At 41.9% G+C, this 23706-nt stretch overlaps 1 protein-coding gene across 2 annotated transcripts in view; it reads right to left on the reverse strand.

The window, feature by feature from the left end:
- Positions 1-8411: 8411 nt before the first annotated feature.
- Positions 8412-23706, reverse strand: part of MAP4K4 (mitogen-activated protein kinase kinase kinase kinase 4) — a 237334-nt gene continuing 222039 nt past the window's right edge. For both annotated transcript variants that reach the window (XM_074991463.1, XM_074991454.1), the window contains 5 exons: positions 16465-16565; positions 15385-15534; positions 13059-13218; positions 9573-9712; positions 8412-9357 (listed from right to left, as the gene is read on the reverse strand). In XM_074991463.1, the coding sequence (XP_074847564.1) occupies positions 9274-9357; positions 9573-9712; positions 13059-13218; positions 15385-15534; positions 16465-16565 (635 nt within the window). In that variant the 3' untranslated portion in view covers positions 8412-9273. The remainder of the gene's footprint in view (positions 9358-9572; positions 9713-13058; positions 13219-15384; positions 15535-16464; positions 16566-23706) is intronic.

The following is a 23706-nucleotide window of genomic DNA, read 5'->3' on the forward strand; positions in this document are numbered from 1 at the left end:
GCTTTGACTGGAGATGCCACCATGGCCGCAGGTGCCTTGCCAAAGCTCAGAGCGCTGCTAAAACTGGAGGCACTCCACCACAGCAGCTGGAGACTACCACAGCCTCAAGAGGCCACCACCGTTTCTGGAGCCACCACGTGCTCCTCCCACCAGGGGTGGGGCATGTACATGAGACTTGACCTGCCCTACCTCTGGTGGGAGGAGCATGTGGCAGCTCCAGTGGCAGCAGTGATCCAGGCAGTGGCGGAAGGTTCAGCTGCAGCGGACTGCGGTGGCTGGAAGCAAGGAGTCCTCCAGCTGCAGCAGCAGTGGCTCCAGTAAGTCACCTTACTTTTTTGTGGTGAGTGGGTGGGGAGCAGGATTTAGGATTTTATGGACTTTGGGAACAGTGGGGGCTCTCAGACATCTGTTGTTCCCAAAGTCCACTAAAAATCGGGGTCTGTATAAATCAAGGGTTTACTGTACTCTGAAAACCTCCATCTAAGTCTTCTCAAAGGGTGCCTAGAATAATCTAACACTTTACAATAGAACCTACAGTTTCTGCCATACTGCAATTTTCTGCAGGAAAATCTACATTTTGTCAAAACATTTGTATTTTCCACTGGGAAAACTGAAATGAACTATTTAGTTTCAGGGGAGATTGACCCAACTGGGAATATTTTGTTTTGTCGTACTGATCCGATGCATCTAATGTCAAATCAGTTCAATAAAATGTTCATGCCTTTCCCTTTCAGCTCAGTGCCTAATGGAAGTTCTTTTGGGACCCCCACTTTCTCCTATAGGCCCTAGCTTCCCGAAAGATTCCAAGTTCCAAAATGTCTCCAGCTGAGCATGCTCTTAATGGCCATCATGGGAGTCACATGACTCTGATGTATGCATCATGGGAGATGTAGTCCAGCCTGGCCAAATTGTACTGAGTCCCATTGTGCTCAGTCTTCCTGACTACTGTGTCCCTTTAAGGAGTACCATTTGTCCTGTGTGATCCCAACTTGCTCACGAAAACTGCTTACAAAATGAGGCATAAAAATACAAAAGTGACACACAGCATGCTATTACTGAATTACTTCCTTTCTTATTTTTATCATACAATTATAAAATTAATCAACTGGAATATAAATATACTTCCATTTCAGTGTATGATATACAAAGCAGTGTAAACAAGTCATACCCTGAAAATACAGTCATATGGAAACTGTCAGAAGAAGGAATTCTGACAGTTTTCATGTATGTAAATCAATTAACTCAACTTTTTAGGGGTGGTCACTAATTACGGGTTCATCCTTGCAATGCAAGAATGCAAGAGGAATGTAAGAAAAGAATGTCTTGACTGTCAGAGCCTCACTTCCTTCTCTTGCATTCCCTTGCACTTACTACACCTACTTCTGCAAATCAGGCAGGAGTTCAACAGCTTCCTTTGCTGCACAGATTTGATCCATCTCCCAAACAGGTTGAGCCTGTGGGGAGATGGCATCTCATCATGTAGTTAAAGATTGTCCCCATAATGCGCATACACAAAATGGCAGAGTTACAGTTGCCAAGGCATTTCTTATTTTTTAAGCATTTCATTTCGCAACATTGATATTCTTTTAACAGAGTGTGTGCAATTCTCTAGACTTAAAAAAAAAAAAAAAAAAAAAAAGGAACTCCCCCCTTCCACAATTTCATCACGTAGCATCATAGAATACTAGGACTGGAAGGGACCTTGAGAAGTCATTGTGTCCAGCCCCCTGCCCTCATGGCAGGACCAAGTACTCTCTAGACCATCCCTGATAGACACTTATCTAACTTGTTCTGAAATATCTCCAGAGATGGAGATTCCACGCTGAGTGAGCAAGGGACTAACATGAGGATTACTCTACTTAATAAGGATTGACCAAATAATAACTGGAAAAAATAAATTTACACAAAACAGGAACTTTTTTTTTTAATAAAAAATTATTAATTCCCACCTCTGCTTCAGTTTCTCACCAGATCTAATTTTGCAAATCATGTTTACTCTGCATAAGCCCAAAGGGGAGAGATTTGTGAATTTCTTTACAATGGAAAGGCTGTGTGTTTTCTTTAAGGGCTAGTCAGCCATCTTGATTAAATGAAGAATGACAGGACAGTGTGAATTTCAAGGAGGTAGTTTAGTTCAGTAGCTAAGCCATCTGCAAATCTGTGTTTTATTACTGATTCTGCCACTGACTCCCTGTTTCAACAACTCATATTTACAAAACGGGAATCTTACCAACCATCAGTCACAGGGTTCTGCTGAGAACTCAAGAGCTTTGAGATAGAAAGATCCGAGCAAAATATTAAGAAATCTCCTTTTTTTTCCTGTATTTGTTTGCCAAAAACATGCATAACAGCATGTGGGAAGAGGTTATTTAATATGTACAATTATGAAATTAAACTGAGTGTTAAGAAATTCCTTTTTAACTGACAAATTATGCTGAATGACAAGCATGAAGTTATGAAACAGCACTTCACAGCCAGCCAGTAAGCAAAATCTGAGCACCATAAAGCATAGTTGGAACAAATTAGATTAGCTCTCCCATGTCACATGCTATTTACTCTGTACAGAACAACCTCAATGGCCTCAGTATGAAATGTTAAACCAATTTCCTTTTTTAGTTCAGAGGGAAAAACCCCTGCCATGTGGTTTAAGCCTCCTACTGGAATGGTACTTCAAACTATTACTGCAATGTATGCTTTTAAATATCAGACTATTCTTCCTGCCATTTTCAATTTTAGACTGAGATCAGGATGAATTAGAGGGAGACATCGGAGAGAATAAGATGTTAAGTGTATTTTAAAAGCAGCTGTCTTCAGACATTGTTAAGCAAGTCAGCACCTTACACAGTAGCATTATTTGTACCATTTCTAGAGATCTGAGCTCAAAGAAAACCGAGATTGAAGGTACCCCTCTTGGTTGTGGGACATGTGGGCTCTGCAGCAATGTTACCTACCCCCCATTCACAGCAAGATCAATACACTCAGCTTTAAATCCTCCTTTTATTCCACCTCAGAATGCTGCATTTATGTTTTAAAAAACAAACGGCATTGTACATTTTAAGATATATCGTGATCCTGGTCTGAAATTATCATCATCTTGATTTGTACGTCCTGGGACCCATCCTTGCTCTATCACCGCCACGGTTCTCCAGCAGTTCTCACAGCCCAGCTGGACAAGCTACTCTTTGAACATCCATCCCTGACCCATACTGGTGTGTTCTTTCTTTAGATGAGCAGGGAGCGTAATTCCCACTACCCGGAGCTTAAATTCTGGCAAATGAGACCATTCCCATCATTGAACGTGTGGCATCACAAAAAATGAACAAAAGGGGAAAAAAAGGGTAGGGGGCAACTACCTACAGGTAGACAAGATTAGCATTGACAGACCTTTCCCTTATGATATTCTTCTAAACTAGTACTGCATGAACCATTCAGAATTAAACAGGCTTCGTCAAATGTTGCATGGCAAAGCTTAGGTGCCCATGTGATATTGAAACAGCTTGCCAAGGAAACCTGGAAGTCCTTCACCAGCAGTGGAGTTATTCACAGTAACAGAGAGATGGACACTACAGATGGCAGTAAAATGGGATGAGGTGTTAAATGTTAAGAATGAAAATCCAGCATCCATCATTATAAGCAAGGTTTCATGGTTTCTGCTACTTCATCGCTGTTAAATTTACGGCACTGCAGAAATCTTTTGCCTGCCATAGATGTGCTTCTTTCATTTGATTTAGGGCATTTCAACTGGATCTTTTTTTTCTTTTTACACTTCAATATTCCATTTCAAATTCCAACATGAGTACCCAGTCTCTAGGTATTCATGAGCAGTTATCAAAAATACAGTCCAACAAAGACACTCTGCTAACAGCCTCTCTCTATGAAGGAACCCTAGCCACTAAACTGAAGTTTACTCCTCTCAGCTCCCATAAAATCCTAATCACACAGAGCAAACCTTCTCCAGACCCTGCCATTATAGTAGAAATGCCTCCTTTACTTTTGTTCTCATAGTGTCATACTTTTCTGTTTACAAACTAGTCTTTGCTTATATATCTTTAATATTTATTTTCAACTTGCATTTTACAGTTCACATGGCCTTAGTTTTTTTTCAAGGCCATGTAAACTTTTACTTTATCTGGCTAACTACAGTTTATTATTGCCATTATTCAATACATTGGTTTTCCTTTGTTATTTTGCATCTCCCACCCCACATACACATTTTCTGTGGGCCTGATCAATTTGTCCATTTGCATACACACAAGCCACACAGAGGGATATTTAGTGCTATTTTTAAAAAGACTTTTTGTCTTCTTCCTGTGGCCTTCCCATTGCAATTTTGTAGTTTTTCCCTGTAGAGTATGATGCATTTATTCCTGTACAGTATGACACACTTCCATGTTTTCCACAGCCTATTGCTGAGTATGTGGACCTCAAATATGATCACTAATATTAACTACAATCAGCTGCCACAATATTAAATGACAGCCCTTGCCTATGCTGAGTGCTAACTTGTGTTTACCACCATTTTTGTAAACATTCTAAATAATACGATTTTCTAACGTAGACAAGCCCACAAGGCAAGCACAACTGTTTTCTTCTTTGACTTTCTGCAACTTCTACTGAGGAAATCCTCTAACCCTGGATCAGGCATTGGGAAAGAATCGGCTACAGCTTCACTAAGAATAAATTGCTCCTATTATTTTTCGTTGAACAGCCATTGGACTCTAAAGTCAAGACAGTGGGGTTATCTGTAGGCCAGAACAATGATTTTTCAGAAGCCTTTCCCATCTATGTAAAACGAAAGAAGCAAATTTTATTAACTTACAACCAGCAGGGCCAACAGCCACTGTGGGCCTGGGAGCAAGGGGTGGGGTGGCCATACTCTGTGCCGCTGAAAGGGACAGAGCCCCAGGTGGAAGGGGAGAGGCTGGAGGCTGTCAGCCCTTAGGGCCACCTGGAGCATGGTGCCGGGCTCTCCTCCCCAGCCCTCAGAGCCGCAGCAGCAGCATTTCTGTGGAGTTTCATAGTGGCCCAGGGCTCCAGCTGCCACCACAGTAGCAGCTGCAGGAAACTCCAGGCACCTGCAAAATGCTGGGCCCCTGAGCATTTATCCAACTTCCCCCGCCCATTGGTGGGCTCGCTTACAACCTATGGCTAGCTTCTATGGTCAAAGGGAGAGGGAACCCTGAACACGTATCTGCTCTGCAAGCACACACTTTCTGTTTTGGCAACAGCCTACACAACAAGGCCTTTTCTTTAATCCCCACTACGGAAGGAAAACAGTGTGTGATGGAAAGCATGCACGGGATACAGCCAAGCGGGAGCTTTGTGCTAATTTTTTAAACTCCTCCCTTGACTTGCACTTGGCAGGTCTGGATTTCAATGGAGCTAGGCAGTTCCTATTGTGTAACAAAAAAAAAAAAAAAAAAAAGAGGTGGCGGTATTCAGTATCCATCCCTGCCCTCCCAGCTGATCCTATGGCTGGGACTGACGAAGTGCTGGTACTCTGAGTACCAGCAACTACCAGCACAAGAAAAGGACTGGAGCCAGGTAATTTTTACCTGCTGAGATCTGCACATAGATTTCACTTCACTGTATTTGCATACTAATATCACCCTTCACCATCAGAACATTTTAACCCCAACCATTTTAGGTTACCTTTACGTGTCTTTAGTTTTCCAAATCTCTGTGTGCAACTGATTTACATTTTAAAGCTTTTCAACACAACCTCAAGAAGCAAAAATTAAAAAATATGAAAACTGAGATCCCCATGAAATCATTTGGCTCCAGGAGCTGAGGCGCTAGTAAAAGCATGAGATTTGATAACATTTTTTTCTCTCTCATCTTCAGTGGAATAAGGCAGTAAACACTGATTCTCCAGCAGCAGAAAAATATTTAAAATACTTTTCACATACAGTAGGTGTCATTTTGACTTTATTTAAGGAAAAATGGGGGAAAAACAGTAATATCCATAATACACAGAAGACAAGTTAGATAGCACTGCAAAAAAAAAAAAGTCTGAGTGTTTACTTGTCACCAGTCTGCTTTGCAGTTCTATAATTAGTAATTTTAACGCAGTTTGTCATTTGTATTATTCGTTTAGCATCTTTATAATCAGCAGAGTTTGGGGTTATAAATCACAGAAAGTGTACTACTATTAATATGAAAAACTAAAAAAAAACCCCCACAAAAATCACTTTCAAATAAACCATAAATATGTGATGCACATTAGTGTAACAAAACCATTTTTGTAAACATTTTCTCCAAAATAACATGTGCATAAGATAAAAATAAGAACACTGCAGTCATACAGTTAGGGTTACTTTGACTTAAGATACAGAAAGTTATTAAAGCTTAAAACTAAATCTAGGAGCTTTTTTTCCTGCTCTCACAAAAAGCACTGTTGAATGAGTCCAATGTTCTGTATGTAGTGGTTTTGTAACACTGATTTTTCTTGTCATTTGGCCACCTTGACACTTCTGCTCCAGTGAACTGTGCTTCCCTCCAGAAGTAGCAGAACTTTCACAGCACATATCTCAACGTGGGGAATCCCTGGAACACTCTCATCTATATGAATGGTACTGATTTCCAAGGCAGTCGGAGGTGGGGACAAGAACTAAATCCATTTCTAACAACGCAGCACTGTAAGAATTAAATCCATGCAGAATGACATTAAATTGATCAGTGTCAGTTAATGACGCAACAGGGCCATCTTGTTATTACATCCATGTCTATGATTATGTTTGGACTTCTGAGCCCCCTTAGTTCATTAAAGTACAGAGAACTGATAGCTCTTCTGGCTGATTGTAACAGAGACTGAAGAAACATGTCCCCACTCTTGTCCTTCAGTGCTATCCAAAAGTCAAACAATTTAAAAAAATATTTCTAAGTACGCTTCTGCCAGCAAATGTAAGGGCCTTCTTGATATGTGTGTGGGTGTTGTGTACACCAGCTCCCTTTTACATTGCTTCAGGTATTCAAAGGAGAATTTCCAGCAAAAATGCTGGTCAGACTAGAAGACTTTACAGCAGTCAGGGTTGAAGCCAAACGAAGCACTTGTCTAGTTGGTGCTGTTATTGGTAAAGCAATCAAGTGACCAGTCACTTGAACAATGTTTGACTAAAGAATTCTCAAAAAGCCCTACCTATCATGCCATGAAAGTACGTTAAACACAGCAGAAGACCAAGCCCGTGAAACATTGAGGCTACGTCTACATGGGCAGCCTCTGTCGACAGAGAAACCTTGACAATACCTCTGTCGACAGATTGCGTCTACACATAAAAGAAGATAGAATGTGCAATCCGCTCTGTTGACAGAAAGCAGCCAGACTACCCAGCCCTCTCTCCATGGAACGGCTGACTGGAAGCTCTGCAAACAGGGCTGCCCGGTGAACCGGAAGGGTGTCTACATGGGTACTCTGTCGACAAAACACTGTTGTCAGAGGCACTATACCTGATCGGGGGAGGTATAACATGGCCAGCTGAACAGCTGAGTTTTGTCAACAAACTCTCAACAGAGCACTTTAACCTTGTAGACGCTCAGTGAGTTATGTCAACAAAATCCCAGTTTTGCCAACAGAAGCTGCCCATGTCGATGAGACCTGAGAGCCTGTTCACTAAATGAACAGCTTAAGGCAGCTGTCAAAGTACCCCACCAAAACCAAAATTAAAATAAAATAAAATAAAATATGGTTGAATCATGACACTGTGCATTATTACATCACCAACAGATTACTATACACAAGATTTCTCAAGTAATGAACATGTAGCCATTAAACAAATTATTACTTAAGACATTTATTACAAATGCCAAAAACTTATTCATAAAATAAAACTGACTTTAAAAAAAAAAAAAAGGGGGGGGGGGGGAGAAGAGAGCCGAGCTGGGATTTTACACCTAAACACAAGAATATGCTGTTTTATGAATAAGCAGTATTAACTACATTCTTAAAATAGTTTTAGTGCATTGTATTCTTAGAAAACAAAAACATCACCTCCCAAAAATTTTCCTACAACATTTAACTGTTGACAGAACTAAACTAGTTATTGTTACCTGTTTGTTACTAAACCCACGTTAGAAGAGTGAAACCTCTGGTTTTAGACTAAATTCATCAATCTTCCAATTACTGATGAAGTTGGTTTAAAAAAAAAAAAAAGTCTGATCTCCAAACTTAGTAAGCAATTACATTAGTCAGTGTCTCAGTGCCATAAGGCTATTTTAACCATCTCAATGGACTACTCTCCTCTTCTGCTGAAACTTGCTACAGAATAACAGTCAAACTTTTCATCCGTAGTTTTGGTATTAAGATTAAATTAGACATTAATGGTTTTTCCTCTAAAATGTATAAACTAAACCACCTCTTTTATGCATTAAAAACAATGAGGTAGGCACAAAAAATAAACATATGTAGTTTGGACTTTTTTTTTTTTTTTTTTTTTTTTTTAATTCTGCAAGTGCAGACTGTGATAAAACTGCTGTTGCACTTCTAGGTTTAAACAAAAATTAAACCTTTAACTGAGGCAGTGCTAATACTGTGACACAACCAAGTTCCGTCCTAACACAGAATCATTATAGAAAATGAACCAACTTTTTAACATCTGCACATGTTTTAGGCAAAACCTGGTACATAGAAAAAGGACGAAGCTCTTGACCCAGGCCAAAACAAAAACCAAACAAAAACAAGAATTCCACCCCCTTCCCCCCAAAAAAAGAAGTTATCCTAGCCACTGTGTCATTCACATTTTATAAATATTAACTTCTTAAAACCTGCACCTTCCTCTTTGTCCACATATCGTCACATTACAAAAAAGAAATGTCAATTAAATACATTGTTAACATGACTCAATTAGACCTGCCCTCTGCTTCAGCAAGACTGACCCGCTCACCACCATTTTTCACTTTCTCTTGCCTGCCTCCTGTCAAACCAACTGCATGTTCATGATAAGCCTCTCTCTTTTCACACTAACAGACAGAGTCATTCAAAGCCTAGGAATTCTGGAGCTGAAGAGGGTTGGGGGGGATGGAAAGACCTCTTGCTTTCTAGTGTGATCCCAAATCTCACAGACTTATAGCACCTGATGGTAATATCTTTACAGCACCAGCTGCATTGCAGCCTCAGTTTAAAAACAAAAAGAAACCTAACACTAGTGATGCCGACACACACGTTCAGATGGCGTGCTTGCATCAGTGCAGGTCTGTACTCCAGTTATTAGTAATTCCAAGTCATGAGAATCTCGACGACTGTGGATGTCAGCAATCCCTTCTCAAATCACACTGTTTCTACCAGCTCAGAAGAGAAGTCCTGCCTAGGGTCATGAAATAAACTTGACTGCTTCCGCCAGACCGTACAGAGGCAAAGAAAACCTGTGAAGAAAGAGAAAACCATTTATGAGGGTACCTTTTTGCTCACCAATTTCTGATAAGTAAGTAATAGTAAGAAAGCAGAAATCTGCATGAAGCTTCAACGTTCTGGATATTCAGAATGCAGTTAAATTACATGGTATAACCAAATGCAAGAAACTGCAAGCAAAAAAACCAAACCAGACCAAAACAACAAACAGAAAAAGCAAGCACCCTACCTTGTCATTACGCTCACATAAGAACTTGAGTCTCTGTGCCCTTTTGTGCATGAAAACACCATCCAAGTGCCCAGTTTCCACTGAACGTATCTCAATAGCCTTTTCTCCCCAGCCCATAATCTGATTGGATCGAATATATGCTTTGAAAACAAACAAAAAAACCCACCATACGTTAAAGAGTAACATATAGTAATCGAAAAATCCCTTTATTTTAAAGGTGGCTGGCAAAGAAAATAAAAAACTTACCTTTTTTTAAAAAACATTCTTTATGATGTATATAGAAAAGCGAGAACAGTTCAAGTTTAGATTTTATTTAAAAAAATAGTTTATTTCACTGCTTCTATTTAGCATTAGAATTATCCTTGTTGCTAAACTACTGAATATTGGAGGGCTAAAGTGAACATGGGAGATATCACAACTCTCAATTAAACGGGCTGAGTGTTGAGTTTTACACATAGGCTGTAGCCGCACTTGGCCAAACCTTTGACATGGCTATGCTAATGGCCAAATCGAAGAATACTAAGGAGGCGCTAAATTGAATATTCAGTGCCTCCTTAGCATTTGCACGCTTCTGGCCGCGCTGCTTTCGAAGCTCTGCAGCCAGAGGCGTGAAAATGCTAATGAGGAGTAGAATATTCAATTCCGCACCTCATTAGTATTCGCTGATTTGGCCATTAGCATGTCCATTTCAAAGGTTTGGCCAAGTGTGGCCACAGCCATAATGTTTTTCTTAAGTGTTCCAGCAGAAAAGGTTAAATAGTTGTTGAGAACAATGAAGAAAACAGAACTCAAGATTAAAATGGAGCAAAAATCTTTTTCCTTTATAACAGCGCAATTTTCAGTTTGGTTTCTTGTGAAATTATCACACCACTAATTGTAATCCTCCTCCACATAGTCTGCCAGCAAAAGCAGACAGACAAACTGATATAGTGGAGTGGGCAAAATTGCTCATGTAAAAAGCAACAGTCTTTTACAGTTGGCATATTCGTAAAAAGTTTCTTCCGTTCTGCAAAACTGTAGTAGTTTGAAAGATAGCCTCTGTATTTTAAATGGGACCATAATAGTTTTCAAAATGTGTCTGTAGGTCTCCTTTCCATCATCATAAGAAAAGCAAAGGGGACACTTTATTTGTTGTACGTCACTCCCAATTTCCATTTGCTGAAGACTGTGGTGCTAGCAGAAAAGAATTTTTTGTAGTAGGTCAATGGTTATTACAGGGTTAAAGTAAAATCACAAAACCCCTGGGAGGCATGTGACCTGCATTGTGATATGGTTTCTGATGCACCAGTTCTGACCCTTGACTACTTCTTGGTAAAACAGACAAAATCTCTCCCCTCCCTGTTTGTTTACACACATCATAATGGTGATATTGCCTGACATTATCTGTACATGGAGTGAGCATGTGAGGGGAAAAAAGGCCTTGCACACAAGGTGGACCACCCTCACTTCAAGTAAGTTGAAATGCAGCCTGATCTCTTGCAGCGTTCAAGTAACCTGAACAGTGTGACAGTCCAGGTGAAAGTCCCATACCATAAGAGAGGTCTCTGTCAATACGGTGGCTCTTGGCATGGGAGGGATGAAAGGACTCCACTTCATGACTTTGGTTCAACCAACAAGTGAGGGAGAATTAGGAGACTACTTTGGAGTCAATGCAGCCCTGTTGGGCCAGGAACTCAAGCTGAGCTAAGCCTGCAGTCACTGGAAGTGGAATTGGATGAACATCAGCATCACATAGATACCTGTGGCCCAACAGTGAGAGACTCTGGTGCACTGTTGTACATGGTTTGCAGGTGACGTAATACACCAGATTGTTCCATTGTGTGAAATCTGCCTGTGAGAAGAAATGCTCTCACAGCGTCTAGTAGTGTTTCTATGACATTTATGATCCTTGTGGGTGACAAAATAGATTTTTGCTTCTACAAATGCCCAAGAGATCATGTCACGGACATGATGGGAACACCCCACAGCTCCAGCACTACTTCTGTGTTATTCCCACAGAGAAAAAATTTTATGAATATCCTGGATGCAGAAGGGAGCCAGAAACTGGCAGCATTCTTGTCCCACCATGAAACACAGGAAATGCTTGTGGGAAGGGTGAATGTCCTTGTGTAAATATGCATCGTTCATATAAAGAGCTCCGAACCATGTCTCTTCCTCAAGAGAGGGGTTTAGAGCTGTCAGTGTAATCATCCTGAATTTCAACTTTTGGATGACAATGATTAGTTGCTAAAGGCACAGAATAGTTTCCCACTCCCATTTTTTCTGGGTAATAGGAATTATGAGTCATAGAGCCTTCTCCCTTGCTACAGAGGCAGGATAGGCTCTATTGTCCCCTTGAATAAAAGGGATTCCACTTTCTGGTGAAAAATCAGTGGGTGAGAGTGGTCCCTGAAGGGCGACCAGGAAGAGGGTTTTTGAGGGGGGAAGGAAACAAACTCTGTGGAGCATCTATCCCAGATGCAGTATCTTCCAAAGTGCAACTGTCCATGGTGATCTTGTTCCAGTTGTGGGAAAAGAGCACAAGAGAGCCCTTATAAGGTGGTAGGAAAAGTAAGTGGTACAGTTTTCAAGCAATTTCTGGGCTCCAGTATACGGCACACATGCCTGTGTGGAATATACATAGGGATCATCACTCAAAGAAAATCAAAAGGATTTAACTAAGAAAAAAGGAGCTGCCTCTGATTTGTGGGTGTACTTTTAATAGGAAAATAAAATCAAGAATTAGCAGGGGCATCCTAAAAAGTTAAGTTTCAGATATCCAATGGTATTGCCATTTTATACAACACAGTATTTGACTATTAATTTATAGGGGAATTAAACTATGTCACCTTCTATGGTACAAGTATATTTATCATATCGCTGAACGTTTTATTTATTTAGGGGTTTTGGGGACAAGGGGCTAATTTAACCACAAACACAGCATTATAAAATTCAATATAAAATATAAAAGGCAAGAATTAGTGTCAATTGTTACAGCTCCACCAACTTCAACCAGAGCTACAAGTTGAGAATCTGATCCCTAACGTTTAAAAGGGGCAAACAGTAGGGACCCAAAATAGTTCTCATTGAAGTCAGTTAACTTTAAGGGGAACTAGCCTGGAGCTAACTGTCATAGAAAGGAAGATGGTAGGTCATTTGTCTCATTAAAGTGCCTCCTCTGTACTTAATTACAGTAATTTAAAACTATTTTAATATAAAAAACTTGACTGCCTAAGATCACGGTAAGAATATCAGATCATATGCAAGGCTACTATCAATTAAGAAATCTCTCAAAATTATACCAGGTCAAATCCCTTTACAAACAGCTGATAGCAACTCAGAGGTTGCCTAGCAAAATTACTTCTATTTTCAGCAGTCTACTAAGAGCCTACTGCTCAGTAAGTTGTTTTGTTTACCCCATTATTCCATCATCTTTATCTAGATTTCATGCTAAGCAAAACTCAGTAAAAAATGATCAGATGAACACCACTCTCACAGGATACATACCAACCGAGGTGGGCATCTCTCCCCACTGCAGAACCACGTCTTTGGTGATCCTCCCATAGGTATTTACATAAACCCCTTCATCCTCATAGCAAACCAGCAGCTCCATACCATCGGTATTTGGGAGAATAATGATTGCGTGTGGTTGGATGCTGCTCTGGATCTACAGAAGCAAAACAAAAGCAAAGATACTATTTTTCACATGACCTGCTACAGTATATGGGGCTGGATACTTTTTGTTTAAGAAGAAGAAAGAAAATACATGTCATTGTGGCCAAGTTACGATAAGGGTCCTTCGGAGACATCTATCAATATCTAAGTCACATTAAACTGTCACCTACAGAATATTTAACTTTCTGACTCTATTGTATGACCTGAAGAGGCTCCTTCATTAGTCTGCAATTCAGATTTTCAGTGCTGAGTTAGCTACACAGTAACGAGGCAAAGCAAACCAGGGCCTTGAGCACCGGACTGGGATTCTACTCATATTCCCCCTTCGGCTGCTCATGTTCTGTGTTGCATCTTTATGCTTACGTACTCACTCCCATCATTTAACTGGTTAGCTTGTAAGCACTTTGGGGCAGGTATGCTCTGAATGAGAACCATGTAATATATCCTGTGATATTCTATGATTCAAAGAAATCCATGAGCACACCACAAAGTCCACAGCAGAATCCCCCTCCCACACACAACTGTTCCAAAACACAATTGTGAAGAAATATCTCCTCTTTCAGACTTGTCCTGCCTTAGCTGTTTGAGGGACCTCTGGGCGCTACAGCCCTACTTTGCCTCATCTTTCCACCCACCTGTCGTTGATCTCACCATTGTTTTGGACCAGGTCTACACTAGGAAAATAAGTCAATTTCAGATACACAATACTAACTACAGCAATTGTGAGGCTAGAATCGACCTCCCTAGTCATCCTCACTGAGGAAGGTTGATGGGCGAGTTTCTCCCGTCGATGCACCTTACTCCTTGCGATAGCAAGGACTACGGGGGCCAATTGCCAACTTCCGATAGGTCAATTTCATGCATCCCTACCAGTTGCACAAAATCGAACTCCAGACGACTGATCCTGAGAGGGTCAATCTTCCAAGTAATGCAGATGTGCTCTTACATGAGTAGGGACTGTGCCCTCACTCACTCCCATAGCATTCATCTGACTTCACCATTCCTTACTTCCAGTCCAAAGATTTTTTTTCTGTCAACACACTCACATATTTACACTTCATTAATTCCTTTCAGTTTTTTTTTTTAAAACGTTTAAGAACGGTTAGGGTCTGATAGAAGACGGATTTATATCTTTTATACCAATGATTCTCAACCAGGCATACATGTATCTGGGAGATACTCAGAGGATTTCCAGTGTGTACATCAACTCATCTGGATCAGCGTTTCTTAACCGGGGGGGTAGGGTGAGGTTAAAGCACCCAACCCCCTACCCTCCCAGGTATGTGTCATGGAATAGGTTATGGAGGGGTTATAAGTGCAGGGCCAATATTACAGGAGGGCAAGCAGGACAAATGCCCAGGGTTCCACACCACAGGAGGCCCTGCAAAACTAAGCTACATGCTTCAGTGCTGCCGCCTGGAGCTTCAGACAAGGCTCAGAAGTGAAAAACAGGCTCAAGTTTCGCACTGAACTCGAAATACAATATTTATATTCCAACTGATTTATTTTATAATTGTTTGGCAATAATTAATTATAAGGTAAGCAATTCAGCTCCAGCATGCCGTAACACTTTTGTAGTTTTTGGTCTGATTTTGTAAGCAAGTAGTTTTTAAGTGAGGTGAAACTTGGGGGCGGGGGAAGAGGAGGTATGCAAATCAGACTCCTGACAAGGGCACAGTAGCCCAGAAAGGTTGAGAGCCACTGTTTTACACAACATCTGTATTAATAACATTATGTCATTTCCTTTCTAGTTCAATCCTTGCAATAGGTAATGTGTACCACAGCAAGAGAGCTCTCAAGATCTTGCGCATGTCTGTTAATTCATTAGTTTGAACATGTATTGGGACTAGCACTAACAAAAGGTTTTGTACCTAATGGCAATGTAAATGTTCTATGAGGGAAAAGACTTTAGGATTTCTTTATTTTTCGATCCAGTGTTTTAAGTCCAAGATGATCTTATCTTTTAACTGACTCACAACTGATTGTCACAACTTCAGATGTCAGAAAAACATAGCAAAAGGAATAAATGACTTTTCTTTATGGCTCCTCTTGGTATGACTGCACCATAGCATTCAAATACATGGATACCCTTTTAATGAGAAATAAGGGGAGTGGGGGACTTAAAAATTAAAATCCTACACTGAGCTGCAATTCTTACATGTGTTGGAAGATAAATATCATAGACCGATCCTGAGTCCACATCAACAGCATGGAAACCAGCACAGGAACCATAGATCACCTTCAGCCTTTGACCTTCTTCTACAGTTAGATCCACCAGCAATGGCTTATGTACCAGTTCTCCAAATGACTGCAAGACAGTAAATAAAAGGAGTCAATTCTCTATCTCTGCTCTCACACTCACACAAAAAAAAGAGGCAGCTTGCTCCTGCAAAGTCATCACACTCGATCCAGCAGCACGGTTAAACATATGCCTCGCTTTACAGCTCTGAGGCATTCCCCTGTGGGCAAGCCTTTGTTCATGTGGTTTTCTGGACTGAGGCCAGAACAGTCATATCTGTGCAGGATTCAGCCATGTTCTATTATAAACCTAAACAACTTCCCTGAACTGAAAAGCAAAAATAAAAACTAATAATCAAATACAAACTCCTTTAGTTTGTTTTTTTAATTTGTAAGTTTGTAAAAAAGACTTCCAATAATTTATAGCAATTTGTTGACATGCAGCAAGACTGGGATTTGGTTCAGTTCTCTCTCTCTCATGATTTGTATATGAAGAGAACAAAACACATCCATATAATACCTCAAAAATGAATCTGCCTTGAATCAAAGCACACTCTGGAGAGTCACAACCTTAGTGAGTTTCTTCCATATGTTTTATGTGACCACTGAAAATAAATTATCCTTCAAGAGGAGAGAAAAGTCCAGCAAGGCCTTAAATTTTCATTCTCGTTAAGCAGGAGTCACTGCCACAGCCTCACAACTGACTGCTCTTCTGCCGCTACCTCATGATGTTGCCCTGAGCAACCTCCCTGTTCAGTTTTCCATTTATGGTTTATGTTTAGCTTCAATTCAGAATTTTAATTTAGTTACATACGCTGACTCTTTCATCCAACCAACACCAATAGTGGCACTAAAACACAATCCAGAATTAGTGACAGATTTACAAGAGAACATGTAACTATATATCAACATGGTGGGTTGTGCAAACATTTTATAAAGGCAGCCCTGCGACTGCAAATACACATTTGAGAATCCCCAAAATGGTTAACACATACTTTACCTTAAAGGCCATAAATTTGTGGTATGGCTTTGGTGCCCATGCATAGACTTCCACAGAACTCTTCAAAGCAATTACCAAGAATTTGATTCGTTCATATTTTACTGAAATCAAACAAGAAAATGAACTCAGCAGCAACTCCAAACTTTTAACTAACTTTGAAAACTATGAGATTGCTACATAATTTAAACACGTGAAGGTTCTGGTTAATACTGCAATTATATTCTTATTTCCAAGTAGTTTAAAATAGAATTAAAAAGCAATAAGCATTTTTCAGTCATTTGCTTCACAAAAATACTTAATCTCATCAGTGACACAATGAATACCCATGTCGGGAATAACCTATATATTATTTACAAAACAGATACATCTTACATATTCAAGAAGGAAAGTTAACTTTTAGGTCAGGGACCTATTTCACATAAAACAGCACAGTGAAGTCAGAGGCCTAATCTACACTAGGGATAAAAGTAGACACTGGATGTGTGATTCTAGCCGTGACATTTGCACGGCTAGAATCGAAGAATCAGAATCAGCTTTCTTGCCTGTGTAGACTGGGCCTCTTTGGGCTCATGCTGACACCCCTTACTCCACATGGCAGCGTTGAGTACCAGGGTTGACAGCCGAGCCCAGAGAGATCAATTCTGCCACATCTTCACACACATAGCAAAACTGATCCCTGGAAGATTGATCGCTGTGCACCAACCCCCTGGTAAGTACAGACATACCTAGAGTTAATGGGCTGACTTGCTTTCACAATGTTGCTGTTATTGCTTTGTGATTAATCTGATGCATAAGACACAAGAAGACAGCAAGGTACTCAGAGGAAGGAAGATAAAGTCAGTTTTAAAAGCAAAGGTAGCAACTTTACCTCTAAGATCTAAAATGACTGCATTAGTTGGGGACATATTTAACATGGGGCGGTGAGTGGGGGATAATCACCCTCATGGAAAGGTAGGAAGCAGCATGAAAAAAAAGTTCCCAAAAAGTCTCAAAAAGAGGTTAACATTTCAAGTATTGACCAACATCTATTCTTCTTTTCTTACAGTTTAGGCTTCCTGCCAGAGGAAAATGTAAAAACTCTCCACGTTGGTAAAGAGTTTGAAATTTTTAAAATACTTTTTAAAAAGACCTCCAGGCAAACACAGAACGTTTTTCGTGGTTCACTTCAAATTTTTGAGTGGTTTATTTTTCCCCAAAACAAGAAGCTGAAAAACAGCCACAAAACGTCCTATTTGTTGTATCATTAGCAAAGACTTGTTACATTCTTAGGGAGGAACAAAGTTGCATAGGTCAGAAAAGGTAGTATTTTCATCACATAGCTAATCTGCGAATTCTCAAACTTCTGCATTCAGGTATAACACAAGAACTGAACTTCTGGTAGAGCTCTGTTGGCAACTACTGCTCTGACTGTAAGATACATGGGACAGGGAAATACCTGGAGAAATAGAAAGTGTCCATTAATTAGAGCTACAGGCTCTCCAATTTTTACTTCCATCTGAGTTTTTGAAGGATGGTACCATTGGGCTTCCTCAATTTCTATTTCTTCTAGCCTTTTTTGTGGCACCAGTTGTGGGTGGGTAATGCACAACTGGCTTATACAGGTGTCTACTTCCCAGGTTACGAAGTACAGTACGGTCTCAGAGTATGCAACCCCGCTCTTATGCGACCCTGATTCCTATTGTAAACCCTGTCGTGCAATTGTGAGTTGCACTTAACTTGCTCCCCGGCCCTGGCTCAACCCCCTGCTGGCTCTGCACAGCCCCAGCTCAGCCGCCTCCCTCAGCTCCACCTACCTCCTGCACACAGCTCCTGCTCACCCCCCGCCCCTGCTTCTGGCTCGAGCTCACCACCCCTCAGACGCGACTCCGACTCAACCTCCCTGGTCCCCGTTCAACACCCCCTGTCAGCTCACCACCTACTCATGGCTCTGGCTCACCTGCCACCCCCACACCTGGCTCTGGCTCATCACCCCTCGTGCATGGCTTCGGTTTTCCCTCCACCCCCTGCCCTGGTTTAAACCCCCCATGCGCGGCTCCAATTCAAACCCCTCGCACATGACCCTGTTTCCATACTCCTGCCCCAGTTTAAATCCCCTGCGCACAGCCCCAGTTCAACACCCCACCCCCAGTTCAACCCCCCGCCGGCTCACCGCCCATGCCTGGCTCTGGCTCCAGCTCAACCTCCCCCCATGGCCTAGCTCACTGTCTGCACACGGCTCTAGCTCACCTGCCACCTTTACCTCTGGCTCACCACCCTTCACGCGTGGGTCCGGTTCACCCTCCACTCCCTGGCCAGCTTTAAGCCCCCCCACATGCGGCTCCAATTCAAACCTCTTGCATATGGCCCCATTTCCATCCTCCGGTTCAACCTCCTGCTGCACCCTGGCTCATCACCTGAGAAGGGCTCTGACTCACCACCCCGCACACAAGTTCAGCTTAACTCCAGCCCCCTCCCTCCTGCAGCCCTAACCCACCCCAGCCTTATCTCCCCCAACCCACCACCAGGCTTAACCCTCCTCAACTGCACCCCCACCCCAGGACTTGCCTTTCCGCTGCTTCCCCAGCTGTAGGACGTGTTCTGGCGGGGAAAAAGCCAGACCCCGACTTGCGCGAAATACGGGTTACACGAGGGTGCCTGGAACGGAACCCTCACATACTCTGAGACCTTGCTGTATGTGAAAGTTTCCTGGAGTAGTAAGAAATTCATAGCCAGCCTCAATCCAAAGTGATTGCATGGCAGAAAACCCTACCGCTGTTTTACCACACGCTATTTTCTTGCTAACTACTCTCTTGTTTATTTGTTTTCTCCTGGCAAGTGGCAGGGAGATAAAGCTGTTCTTCAGAAAGAACTCTCTTCCACCTACTCAACATGGAAGTTAAATCAGTGAATTTTAAGTACTGAAAACATAACACATTTTCATCTATAAGATGATGTTTCAAGCATTCAGTTAAAGTGAGTCTGCCTCTCTGCAAAACAGTTTTTGTCCAGTCCTCTCTATCTTGAAAACATTCTTAGGGGTTTTGTGTATGAAAGTCATCTTATCTGTGGAAAGGAACTTTTGATGCCCTTCTGCGTCTGCTTGGTGTGTTTTCTGGAATATACCCAGTCTTAGATATCAAAGAGTAATTTATGATCTAGGAGAGCCATAAATTGCCTCAAGCATCTCTGAAATCCATAAATATCACTTCATACTTAAGTCTGAAACACACATTCAGCACCTCATTAGAATGCCAGCGGCCGTGGCACTTTGAAATTGCCGCGGCTTGCCCAGATGTGGGTCATTTTCAAAAGGACCCCCGCAACTTCTAAATCCCCTTATTCCTATCAGGAGATGCTAATGAAGTGCTGAATATGCATGTTAGCGCCTCATAAGCCTGCTTCGAATTGCCTCATTGGCCATGTCTACACTATCCCAAAACTTTGAAATGGCCACGGAAATAAGAATAAGGGGATTTCGACAGCAGATAGGAATAAGGGGATTTCGAAGTTGCCAGGGTCCTTTAGAAAAGGACCCCTGCCTGGATGAGCTGCGCAGTGGCAAGCCGCAGCAATTTCGAAGTGCTGCAGCCACCGGCATTCTAATGAGGCGCTGAATATGTATTTCAGTGCTTCGTTAGTAAACTTCGAAATGGCCATTTTGAAGTTTTGGGATAGTGTAGACACGGCCAATGAGGCAATTCAAAGCAAGCTTATGAGGTGCTAACATGCATATTCAGCACTTCATTAGCATAATAGCAGCCATGCAAATTTCAAAGCGCAGGCTTCGAATTGCAGATTGACAGTGAAGATGGTGGCAGCTTCTAAATAAGCGCCCCACTTTAACATTCCCTTGCTCCGATCTAGTTTTGTGGGAGTACGGGAATGTTAAAGTGGGGCGCTTATTTAGAAGCTGCCACTGTCTTCACTGTCAATCTGCAATTCGAAGTCTGCACTTTGAAATTTGTGTAGCTGCCATTATGCTAATAAGGTGCTGAATATGCATGTTAGCACCTCATTAGCCTGCTTCAAACTGCCTCATTATCATGCCACCTCACGTGTAGAAGTAGCCTTAATCTCATGTCCTTCACTATTGGGAGTCGTTTTTAGATAGCGGCTCATGTGCTGTTACCAGGTTGCTTCATCAGAGTGCTAGTATACACTGACCAGCAGTCTGACAAAAGATGAAGCTTTGAATCAAAAAGACATGAGTTTGAAAGACAAGTTAGTTGCAGTAACAAGTACACCTTAAAGCAAAATCATTCCAGTGCCACTGCAGTGCATCATTACAGCAATATCTCATTTTGAAACTGAGCCAGCTTATTGATGTTTTCCTGCATATCCTATTGGCAAGGTAACAGGCTTATATGTGTTGTCAATAAACTACTGAACCATCCATCGTGGGTTCCGGTTCAGATGGGTCTATAACCTAATTAATCTCAGTAATTTACGAAGTGCTAAAAACAATCTGTGTAATGGAAAGACACTTCACCCCACAACTACATTTGGCTCAATCTGAAAATGCATTAGGAAATCAGAAGAGGGAACGGAATCTATAAAACATCATGTACTTAAACCTATGTTCCTGATACCATAAAAAAGCATACTAGTTTTATGGGGGTTTATTTTTTTGTTGTTTTTACAACACCTCGTCTCAAAGAGAAAATTGTAAAAATTCATTCTTATTCATGACACTGGAAATGGAGGCTCTGAGATGCATTGTGCTTCTCTTTGTTCCCCACAAGAGACGCATACACCAGGAATTTCTTGCAAGGGGTTTCCATTGGCCTGCACACGCTCTATAGGTCTCCTTGTGCTCCTGACAGAGGGGATAATAGGCAGCATAGGATGATGCCACTGCCATTTCTCTGTTCTTACTGCATTATAACCATTCTGTGGCAGGGGGGTGGAGGATGGCTGGTGGAATACAGATAAAGACCGCACATCTCAAAGAAACTCCAGATGCAAGTAACCTCTTTCTTCAAGTGCATGACACGTAAAATCTTTTCTTCCCCTTACTTGTTTATATAAACTGCTGTTGTCATATTGTCTGACATTATCTGAGCATGTTTGTGTTTGATAAGTGGAAGGAAGGCATTGCAGGCTGGACAGACTGTCCTGGGTTCGAGTGAGTAGTGGTGCGTTCTGTACCCCTGGGAGGTCCAGACACCCTGTGCCATTGGATTGCTCATGTGCACACCCCAGCTCAAGTGGCACTGGTAATCATGAATTTGCCTTGGGTGTTGGTGTGAAGGAAGGGATCACTACCCAAATCCTCTCCAGTTTATCCACACAAGCAAGCCTAAATCACTGGCCAAAGAGAAACCTGAGGAACCTCTTCTAGGCTGTTGAGAGCCACAAACCATATGCCCTCTTCTAATGAGGGAATTACTGATGCCAAGAGTATCATGCAAAATTTTAGCTGTCAGATCAACTTGTTTAACTGACGTAGATCAAAAAAATCAGTCCTCATTCTCCATGCTTTTTGCGGATCAAGAGGAAAGGAGAATATTACTCTTTTGCAAAGAGTTGGGCGGGAATATTTTCTGTGGGTTTCCTGAAGGAGCAAGGTGCTCTCCCACACTCGTAAAACTTTCTTGCAAGAGTGGTCCCTGAAGAGGAACTGAGAAGGAGCTTTGTGGGAAGGAATGCCAGAAACCTAACTAGACAGCCACCATGGATAACTGCTAATACCCATTTGTCTGTAGTTAGGGTCCTCTGGTTTGGACAAGGCAGCTTCCAAATGCCTGAACAAGAATGAAGACTCATCAAAAACAGCTGTGGATTTTAACAGTCCCATCAAAAGAACCTCTTTATCTGGGGTTATACTACAAAGGAGCAGTAAATTTTGCAGGGGGTAGGTTCATAGGTCTGTACCTCCTCTGTCTTCTGTTTCATGTTCACCACAGCTTAGAGTGAAGTTTTGGCCACAAATGTGCCCTCAACCACTAAGGTCAGCAAGCATGCTCTAATCTCCTCAGGGAGCTGCTCCTTAGGCTGTAGAAACCTTACATAATTGATATAAAATCACATTCAGTTAAGAGGGCTTGATAACTAAAGATTGTGAGAGGGAGGGAGGTGGATGAGAACACCTTGCTTCCCAGAAGGCTGAATCTCTTCTGTCCCATATCACAGAGAGTAACCTTTAGGTGCTGTTGCTTGGACAGCTCCGTGACCACCTGCAATACCAAGGAGTTTCACTGAGGTTGAGAGCAGAAGCTTCAGAGGGACAAAGTAGCATTTCTTAGCCTTTGTAAGTGGTAGCACAGGAAGCAGGGGTGCACCAAACTGACTTTGCTGGATCTACAATGGCCTTGCTGAGGGGGAACACCACTTGACTGGGGCTGGAAAATATTTGGTGAGTTGTGCTGAGGTTTCTGAATTTCCTCCTGCTGGATGTTTAGCTCTGCCACTCTCCTGTGTGTGAGTTTTTGGTGTAGTTTAAAATCACCCTGCACAACTGGAGAAGACTGAGTAACTGCCTCATCCAGGGACAATGCCAAAATTGCTCCTAGAATCACTGTTTCTGACACACATTCCTTCTCTCAATACACCAACGTTGCCAGCTGCATATGGCTGGGCAATAGCAAATATGACTGCTGCAGTGTTCTGTGGGGGTCTGGGTCAGGTTCCCACAGTCTCCAATATTGCCAGTAAGGCCGATCTATCATTAGAGGGGAAACCCTTGACATAGGGCACCACCCTGGCCACTGGTTGGAGTCTGGAATCTTCACCTTCTAGGGTGTCTGTCTGGGGCCACCTCTCCTCGTGCCTCAGAGACTCCTGTGGAGCTGCTGACTCACTGGAAGAGAGGTCTGGATCCTTGATCACTAGTGCGACTGATACCTACTCTTTTAAGCTAGCAGAAGAAATGGGGTAGCAATTCCATCTCCTTGAGAAAGCTCCTCTGGTGTAACAATATCCTGGAATATACACAGACCCAACAGGAGTGGTGAATACAGATAAGGGAGAACAAAGATGTCTTCTAGGGAGATGCGCCCTCCAACCACTCCACTTCTGGGGCTACATCACGACCAGTAACACCTTGGCTCTCAAAGTGGATAGAAGAACCAGGACTTTTTATTCCGTATTTTCTCAACTACAGACAGTATCTGAACAGTCGGACGAGTATCCTTGCAAGTCCCCTCTTGCTGAGATCTACTTATGCCCAAGAGCTTAGCCCCTGTGTATATTTGCTCTCCTGACTGTGGGAGGGATGTCAGACATAGATGATTTGTCCTTATGCCTATGATTGCACCCCTTACT

Source organism: Carettochelys insculpta, chromosome 1, assembly GCF_033958435.1.
Source record: "Carettochelys insculpta isolate YL-2023 chromosome 1, ASM3395843v1, whole genome shotgun sequence".
In the NCBI taxonomy this organism is placed as follows: domain Eukaryota; kingdom Metazoa; phylum Chordata; order Testudines; family Carettochelyidae; genus Carettochelys; species Carettochelys insculpta.